This window comes from Diuraphis noxia, unplaced genomic scaffold, assembly GCF_037042655.1.
Source record: "Diuraphis noxia isolate RWA-SAM2 unplaced genomic scaffold, SU_Dnox_SAM2 contig0004, whole genome shotgun sequence".
In the NCBI taxonomy this organism is placed as follows: domain Eukaryota; kingdom Metazoa; phylum Arthropoda; class Insecta; order Hemiptera; family Aphididae; genus Diuraphis; species Diuraphis noxia.
This window is the reverse complement of record NW_028301714.1, coordinates 66,195,243-66,205,362: the sequence shown is the minus strand read 5'-3', so window position 1 is coordinate 66,205,362 and position 10,120 is coordinate 66,195,243. Positions and strand designations below refer to the sequence as shown.

General features: G+C 29.1%; 1 protein-coding gene across 1 annotated transcript; it reads left to right on the top strand.

Annotated features, from left to right (window-relative positions):
• The first annotated feature begins 1,139 nt into the window (after positions 1–1,139).
• Positions 1,140–2,903, top strand: LOC149056373 (uncharacterized). Its single transcript, XM_089227069.1, has 5 exons — positions 1,140–1,225; positions 1,302–1,471; positions 1,673–1,712; positions 1,789–1,955; positions 2,808–2,903. The coding sequence occupies exons 2-5, from the start codon at positions 1,406–1,408 to the stop codon at positions 2,901–2,903; spliced, it is 369 nt and encodes a 122-aa protein (XP_089083195.1). The 5' UTR covers positions 1,140–1,225; positions 1,302–1,405.
• The last annotated feature ends 7,217 nt before the right edge of the window (positions 2,904–10,120 follow it).

Below are 10,120 nucleotides of genomic sequence, written 5' to 3'. Positions count from 1 at the left end.
CCCTACAACCTGAATAATTGCTATAGTTCTCGAACTAAGAATCAATAAAAAAATAATAATAATAATGTTATTGTACATTATTTATAATAAATGCTCATGCATTTAAACAAAAACGAATTTTTGTCCGGGCAACGCTGATTGGAGACAAATATTGTTATAGTAAATACATAACAACGAATGACCTATTATTTGATTCAATTGAAACGTGAATATTGTTAATTTCAATACATCCGTTTACTTTGAAAATAGCATTAAAAAAAATGTCAAGAAGAATTATCATTGCAAGTCTTGCGCTTGGCACTATTAGTGCAGTAGGATTTTTGTATAATTATATAACCAAGCAGAAGAAATTGTTAAAAGATGGTGATTTAACAAACTCAATCATTCAAATCGACCAACCGACCAAACCAACCAACATTGAAATAGTAGTTATGCCATCAAAATCGACCATAGTGAAAGAGATTACAAGACCAGTGTCTCCATCTCCAACATTCGTGGTAACAATTGATTTTAGATTATAATAGAAAGTTTATACTCTATATTGTAGTTTTTGAATAGTATCTAAAAATTTAAATTCTTAATAACTATCTTAAGAGTCGGACATTACATGATTTAATCGTTAACTGTTTAAAGCAGTTGGTATATGAGATTAGTTAATTTAAAAAACTAAATATTGACAGTATCTTTTCTATTAATAGGACGATGGTGTCACCAATACTAATGAGGAATATATAAAAAGTAATATTATAATACATATTATATCGACCTACCTATAATATTAATTAACAATATTTTTAACATAACGTTCGTTTAGGAAGCGAATCGGAAAATACACCTGCAATTGCATTTCACCAGGATTTACCAAACTCAATCATTCAAATCGATCAACCGAACAAACCAACCGACGTGGAAATAGTTATGCCATCAGAATCGACCATAGTGAAAGAGATTACAAGGCCAGTGTCTCCATCTCCAACATTCGTGGTAACAATTGATTTTAGATTATAATAGAAAGTTTATACTCTATATTGTAGTTTTTGAATAGTATCTAAAAATTTAAATTCTTAATAACTATCTTAAGAGTCGGACATTACATGATTTAATCGTTAACTGTTTAAAGCAGTTGGTATATGAGATTAGTTAATTTAAAAAACTAAATATTGACAGTATCTTTTCTATTAATAGGACGATGGTGTCACCAATACTAATGAGGAATATATAAAAAGTAATATTATAATACATATTATATCGACCTACCTATAATATTAATTAACAATATTTTTAACATAACGTTCGTTTAGGAAGCGAATCGGAAAATACACCTGCAATTGCATTTCACCAGGATTTACCAAACTCAATCATTCAAATCGATCAACCGAACAAACCAACCGACGTGGAAATAGTTATGCCATCAGAATCGACCATAGTGAAAGAGATTACAAGGCCAGTGTCTCCATCTCCAACATTCGTGGTAACAATTGATTTTAGATTATAATAGAAAGTTTATACTCTATATTGTAGTTTTTGAATAGTATCTAAAAATTTAAATTCTTAATAACTATCTTAAGAGTCGGACATTACATGATTTAATCGTTAACTGTTTAAAGCAGTTGGTATATGAGATTACTTAATTTAAAAAACTAAATATTGACAGTATCTTTTCTATTAATAGGACGATGGTGTCACCAATACTAATGAGGAATATATAAAAAGTAATATTATAATACATATTATATCGACCTACCTATAATATTAATTAACAATATTTTTAACATAACGTTCGTTTAGGAAGCGAATCGGAAAATACACTTGCAATTCCATTTCACCAGGATTTACCAAACTCAAGCATTCAAATCGAACAACCGACCAAAGCAACCGAAATGAAAATAGTTATGCCAATAGAATTATTGTCCATAGCGACAGAGATTACAAGACCAGTGTCTCCATCATTCGTGGTAACAATTGATTTTAGATTATAATAGAAAGTTTATACTTTATAGTACTTTTTGAATAATATCTATTACACGATCTAATGTTGTTAGTAGTATTATTCTTAGTTTCTAATAATTAATTTAATGTAGGTAATTTACGATAATTAATACGGTAATTAATAAATGGCTGTTATGGCAGAGAAACAATTATTTATAATAATATCATAATAGTACTCTATTTTTATAAAATTGTTAGCTTATTTCTGTGTGTAACATTTTAGATGAATTAATATATAAACATACTAATTTTGAATAAGCAATAAATACGATAGCTACGTATAATCTTTTGTTTATCCCGTGAAATTACTTATACAAACATACAGGACTGTTTCGTTCACTGTACAGCTCCCCATCCGTGGACGATGACTTCTAAAGCTATTTTTATAAACCTATATATATATATATATATATATATATATATATATATATAATATAAACGGTTTTCTGTCTGCTTGTCCCATTTTCATTTCTAAATTGCTATGAAAAAAATTTGGTACAGAGATATATTAGATTATATTAAATATCGATAGACCTAAATATCTTTCAATCGATTATTTGATTTGTCCATACTGTTCTCGATAAATTGAATTAAATTACATAATGTTTAACTAAATTGAATATCGTTGTATGTATGAATATTACTTAGTATATATTTACCGTTATCTTTCAATATATATATATATATATATGTATATAAAAGTACACTGCTATCAAATCCACATGAAATGAATAAGAGTTAGGATTTAAAAAAAAATCTTGTGTAAATTATCAAATTTATTGCACATATCATTATAAATGGTATGTAATCTGTTTTAGGACATTCCAGACGATATGATGTCAATTACGAGTAAATCAAGCAAGCGACCAAGAATGTCGATACCGAAGGTAAATAAGAATATACTTTGTTGTTAGGAATATAATATAATAGTAAATATTATAACTCGAGCTCTTTTATTTTAGAATGTGATATACTTTGATGACAAAAGAAAGAGCTATCCAGTGCTTCTTGTTGAAGAGATATTCCCCGATTTTAACTTTATTGAAACCCTACACGAAAATTCTCCACCAGTGTACAAGGTGAAATGTGTGATAGATGGATATACTTTTTGTGCATACAGTAATATTTTTGAATTATACCATTACCACCAACAAATATTAGTTGGATGAATTTTAGTATTGATATTTAAAATTATTCAATAATCATCAGTTAACATTGCCTTTAATTTTTAATTTTGTAGACAGATCAAAAAGAGCAGCCAACAGGATGGTTGCCAAGTTTATACTCAATTATTTTTTTGATGAAGAAGATTATTTTTATTAAGAGCCATAGTACAATAATACATGTACAATTCAAATTTAACTAGGTAAAGTATCTACTCTGGTGTATGATATTTAATTCATGTAGCTGCTTTTATTTTATTGTTAATTACAATTAACAATAAAATAAAAGTAGTTACATCAATTAATGTCATACACCGCAGTATAATATCTTACCTAATTAAATTTAATTGTACATGTTATACAAGATGATTTGTGAGGCGTAAAACACTCACTATTAATAAAAATATTTACTTTTTTCAAAATTTTAGATCCATGTTGTTCTAAAACTATATACATTTTCAATAGTTTCTGCCCTCATATTTATTAGGTAAACCACTATCAACTTTTGATTTTTAAATGGCAACCTATATTAAAAATATCATAAATTAATAAGGCTATTTTTTTAATGAATTTCACATTTAAATTTAAATTTTTCGTAAATCCGTTGACAAGATATTAGTCTCCCAAAGTTTGATGGTTTCCGTTTCTCAACCGCGGCCGCAGTTGAGATTTTTTTACTCTAGCGTAAAAAATAATACATTTTTCAAATATATTCAGTAATTACGATAGTTAAGCCTGAGTTGTGCCCCAAAATAAGTAAACATATTCACACAGGACAAACACCACCCCAAAACCATCCAATTTTCGGAGACTATATCTCGTCAACGGATTAACGAAAAATGAAAATTTAAACGTGAGTATTCATTAAAATAATAGCCTTATTAATTTATGATATTTTTGACATAAGTTGCCATTTAAAAATAAAAAGTTGATAGTTGATTTACCTGATAAATATAAGGGTGAAAAATATTAAAAATTTATATAGTTTTAGAACAGCATGTTCATAAAATTTTGAAAAAACAAAAATTGAAAAAAGTAAATAGTTTTTATAAATAATGAATGTTTTACACCTCATGAATCACCTTGTATATGCAGTTTAATAGTCTATAATTTCATTAAAAAAAGTACCCATTGTTATTCAAGTTTTACACTTTCTAAAATCGAGGATTGTAATGACCACCATGAACTGATGTTTGTGCCAATATATAATTATGCAAGAAAACTATCATTCAAAAAATGATTGTCTCGTTCGCGTATGGGAAATCGAACGGCCTGAAATTGTTTATTTATGGGAATGAGATCGGTATGAGATACGCGATGAAACTATCGAAGAAAATTATGTCTAAGGCGTCACAAACTTGAATGGAAAACTTTGAACTCATGAAAAAAATTGTTTTTTTGATCCGATAAGATGGAAAACGCCGCTAAAGTTCCAAATTATCAGCCAGTTTAAATTACACAGAATGAGATGTTATGTTTAGGAAATCATCATATTATGCTATAAATGTTGTTTTAAAACGATGTGTAAATACTGTTAATATATACTATTACTTAATATTATTGCACTTTTTGTTCTAATGTTTTATTGAACTAATTGTATGTACTTGTTTGATTCACAATAAGATAAAAAGAATTTGTTTATCAAAATTATGTTCAATATGTAATAATTATTGTTTTATAACAAAGTAGTTTATTAGCGGAGTGGTTGCTTTTAATACTTCGCCAAGGTAGAACTTTGGATGAAATCTGATAGTACGCAGGTGAGGTTTAGGGAACTGAAAAGTATAATAAATGTAAGGCAGCAAATTTTGGACACGCGGAAAAATGTTATTGTTGGGTGAAAATTTTATTTTTGGATAATGGTGAATTTTTATTTGGCCTTTGGATAATTTTTTCAAGGTATATGCAAAAGAGCCAACATTTGAAAAAAGACGTGATCTTGTTCGTTTATTCGTTTATATAGAAATAATTTATTGATAATAATAATAATAATAATATAGTATTTTTTGAGTACACAAGCGGAATGAAAATCAAACTAATCTGAGATGACAATAATATTATGTTATAGATATGATCGGTCGGTCTGATAGCATAACTTCGCCTTTCGACAATCGATGTGGAAAGAATATTTTTGGGTGAAAAAAATATGCCAAAAATCAAACGCCATTCCCCGAGGACGCGGAAAATTTAATGCTTTATTTATTTATTTCGATAATAATGTCTTTTATGAATCCTAATAAATTTCACAATAAACCGACCAAACGTTATTATATTTCTTAAACAGTTTTTGGATCGATACAGTGTGTTACCTACTGAAATCATTTTTTTTTTTGTCTAATAACTAGAGAACTGTGTTCTACAAGTTTTACACAATCCAACGAATTATTTATATATTGTTGTGCTATAAACGCATACGATGGAAACAGCTATATCTAGACCGGGAAAAATGATGGCATGGAAACAATCGATTTGTTCGCTTTAAATTTCTATGAATACATTGGGACACCACCATGTCTATTGTATAAGCTCAAATTCGCTACTATGATTAGCGATATAGTTACATTGTTGATATAAAAAAAAATTTTTGTTGGCAATGCTTCTTCGGTAACTGTAATTTAAGTTACATACTGCACCTCTTTAAAGTTATCAACTTACTTCCAACCATTGTGCATTTAACTATTGTGTCGTATTTTTATATCATCCAAGTTAAAAAAAAAAAGCTGGTAAGTCGTGGATGTCGCTCTGCTGTACTGTAGGTTACTGTAATGTATGGGATTAAATTTGAATGCAATGATAGGTATCATTGTATACGAAAAACGATTCTGAACGGAGATGATTTGTCAGTCTAGGACAGGGGTCGGGAACCTGCAGCTCCGGAGCCGCATGTGGCTCTTTAACTAGCAACCTGCGGCTCTTTGGATAATTATCAATATATCGATATCCGTAAAATATAAATTATATTATACTAAATAATATTATATTTGTATAAACAATAATAATAATAATAATATAAATATAAATAATAATGAATTAATGAAATAAAGTTTTCCATATTTTCTAAATTTAAGACGTATTATTATGTTTTTATTGCCTACTAAAAAAAGGTTGTTCAAACCTGCAGTGTGGCTCCTGGATATCATAGTTTTGTATTTTTTTGAAAAAATGGCTCTTTCCTACGAAAAGGTTCCCGACCCCTGGATTAGGGTCTGAAGACGTATGTAAAATATTATACGACATGTACAAGTATTTTTTTTTCGACACTGAAAAACAATTAAATCAAATAAAAAGCATGTGAAAATTGTTGGCCTTGAAGAATATTCTTAAATAATACGAAGTTAAATGTTCAAATTACAGTTCTCTTAAATATCCCAGTTTATTATAAGTTAAAAAAAAATATGGTATAATTATTTTGAACCGTGCTTATTTTGTACATACAAAACAAACATCACCTTTTATTCTTGTGATTAATATTTTTTATACATTCTGGTGGTCGTTTTTTCAAATACCCTGTTAATTGGTTTATTTTAGTAAGTTTTTTTCTTTGTAAGTTTTTTCCCGATAGTGTGGTCATCAGGATACTCCGTTGCCGGTATTATATGTAGAATACGCCAAAGCGTTATTAATCTGGTAGGCTGAATCATCACAATCCATAAAAAATAAGGTCTTAATAATAACAACATGGCAAATTTTTCAGGACCAGCAAAAATCGGTAAAATATATTCAATACCTATGACCTATGTCATTCATGTCTTTATATAAATAGAGTCAACTTTTCTATTACTAAATTCACATATTAATAATTACTATACTATGCAACAAAGGTTTTTTATTCTATGATTAAACAGTTATTGGCCTGGTGACTTTTTTTAATAATTTTATCATTTTTGAATCAATAGTATTTTTTTGTTATAATAATAATAATAATTATTATTATTATTATCATCATATAAGGCTTCAACAAGACAGGGTTTAGCCTAAATTTAAATATCATTTAGAAAATTCAATTTATACACATTTCATTTTAGTACAAGTATCTAATCAATAGTATTGTTTATATATATTTAAATTATCGCTGAGCAAATGATTAGTCCACCAACATTTTAAGAAGTATACAGTATACTCGCTTGCACCTCTTCACACTGTCTTAAGTGAAATGCAAAGCTGCTGGCAAGTCTACTGATTTTTTTTTTATCAAATTTAAGTCTTATTCTAAAAAAATTTTAGTTAAGGTCCGGATAGATTTAAGTTAAAGATACATAAAATTATAGATGAATATGAGTAAACAAGTTAATTTAAAAGTACTCATCCTGATGTATTATTATTTATCGTTGTGTACCGTTACATAAACCTTTTTTTTTTTTTTAAACCAAATTTAATATACTTATAGGTACCAATCATTTAATATATACATTTGTAAAATATTAAAAAAAATACACAATTGTTTAATTATAACAAACAATTATTAAATTTGAATAGTAAAGTTTTTTCGAAGTTTCTGTAAGCTATAAACTTTGCTTCCTTAGTTATTAGCAGTTTCCACCTGTCATTCACCTGGAATAAACATAACTCTACCTGAGCTCTTGATACTATTCATATTATGATATCATATTTAAAAAATGTCTTTTAAAGGTTAGGTTATCTGGTAGTTTTCAAGTATTTAATGAATTTTTTTTTTATAAAATTATTTGAATAACTTTTAGAATCAACTTCGGTTATTACTATGTACAACATAACTAAGTTATTTTTAAAACGTTAATATAGCCTGATGCAATCAACTCAATAACAAAGTAATATTTTAAATATTATACATTAGTAAGAGCCAAGAGGACGTCGTATCCGAATACGTTGCCTCCATCTTACTAACGCATAATACATCGAAATGTACGTCAAGCAGTAAGTTCCAATTTTTTGTTGTTACGTACGTTTCTACAGCACCCCAGAAAAATTGAAAAACGAGTTTTCTTGTCATTTGATGAGGGGGGAGGTTAGGGGGGAGGGCTGGAGAAATGACAACAAAATGGTAATGCTCCTGGTTCTCGAGGTTTTGAATGCAGGGTTTCGAAATAGGTCACATAAATTCATGCTAAATGAACACTGGCGTTGAAAAAATACTTTAAATTTCAAAATTCAAACGAGGAGGGTTGTAGAAACGTTTCTACAGCCCCTCTTGTTTTCATTTTTAAGTTTAACCTGGTGGTAAGCAAATTTTAAAACCATCAGTCATGCTAATCCACGCTAAATAGTAATTAAACGCTAAATATATATATATTCAAAAATATTTTTAAAATTCGAAACGGGAGTGGGGCTGGAAAAACCTACGTTGTGTTGCTAGCTAATAATTGAAATACATTAAATTAATTGACCATTTTTGACTGCAGTTATCAAACTTAGATGCAAGAACATTATATGTGGTCTCTCGTTGGTTTTCTACGATATTCTAATTTTTAAGTGAGTTATGAGTGTGTAAAATATTAGGAGATAACATATGTTATAGCTTTGTAAATTATAAGTCGTCAAAAATAAACTTATAAATGAACTATGAACTTTTTATACTGCCTAATGCCTATAGTACTTATAGCATTGATTATAGCACCCGCGATAATTATATTGGTTCGTTTATTCGTCTTTTAAAGTTTTAAATGCAAACATAATATATTTTTCTACGGAATATTAAATGAGAAATGTATGTTGGCATAAGGAGTAAAGCAAAAAAAAAACTTGAAAAATGCTTACACGATAAAAATAATAAAATAACTATAAAAAAAAAGTATCGTTAGTTATACTATAAATCGTAATAATATTATGTATAAGAATAAACGAGAAAATGATTGTTTAGCGATGAAAGAACCATCGCGCACGTGCAACCGAGATTTCCAGCTGCATAGCGAGGGTTTAAAAAAAACTTTAAGATATACACGTAGCGCGAACACACCCGCTGCAGCAGTTCACACGTTAACGGACGTCAATAAAAAAAGTATGCGATACGGCGGCGGAATTTGTTTGGCAGTAAGTACAATATTTTTTTTTTAATTTAAAATTATATTATAATGTTATATTATTATTGCGTTTACGAGTTTCCCAAACAATGGTCGGCGGCTACGTATCGTCATGCGACGGAAATAAAGCTCTCTCTTTGCAGGTCAGCCCGCGCGATTTTGGCTCGACGCCCGCCTGTCGTCTGCGTCCCTCCACCCCCCACCAACGGGACACGATGATCTAAATAAGTTCGGTGCGCCGTTTTTTTCTTCAAAAATTTTTACGCGTCTGTTTGTAACGTGAATGGACGCGACGGTCGAACGTTTGGTCAGAACCGAATCGCACAAGTCGTATGGTCGCTTAACCGGGGACAACGCGCTTATCCTTGTATAATATTATTGTTGTTGTATTCTCTGCGCGATCGTAAGTAAACATGTATAATATTTATTATGTATGTATGTGTATCATGTACACGCGTATATTATGTGCGATATTATATTATGCCTCTGTGTATGTGTGTGTGTATTGTGTTTGCGATAGATATTTTGCAATCGGCCGCAAATTATTGCTGCTTTTTGTTTTGTTTTGTTTTTTTATTTGATCACGAAAATAATTATGCGCTCTGCACCAGTTTTTGTATTACATAGCTTTTCGCCGTTAGATCAGCCACTATACGATTGGAAAAAAAATAGACGTTTTTTATATAAGTTCAAAAAAATAATTCTTGCGATAGATATTGACGTATTTAAATGACGAACTTGTAAATATACGACAAAGTTGGTTAATCGGATGTTTCGACATGTTTCTTTTTAATTTAATAGGTATTATTATTTACTATCCATTCAATGTATTAATGATACTGTATAAGGTAGACAATATAATATATCATTTTAATTTGGTTAAACACTCGACTCCGGATATAATTTATGGATAATACCAATGATTGAACGCACGTGCGTTATTGTGCTAAGTACACAATAAAATTCTTGTAT

Bases quoted from the DNA above. Each gene is read 5' to 3' on its own strand.
- LOC149056373 (XM_089227069.1), top strand. From the start codon at position 1,406: ATGCCATCAGAATCGACCATAGTGAAAGAGATTACAAGGCCAGTGTCT. The intron at 1,472-1,672 runs GTAACAATTGAT...TTCTATTAATAG, and splicing joins CTCCATCTCCAACATTCGTG to GACGATGGTGTCACCAATAC. The intron at 1,956-2,807 runs GTAACAATTGAT...AATCTGTTTTAG, and splicing joins CAGTGTCTCCATCATTCGTG to GACATTCCAGACGATATGAT.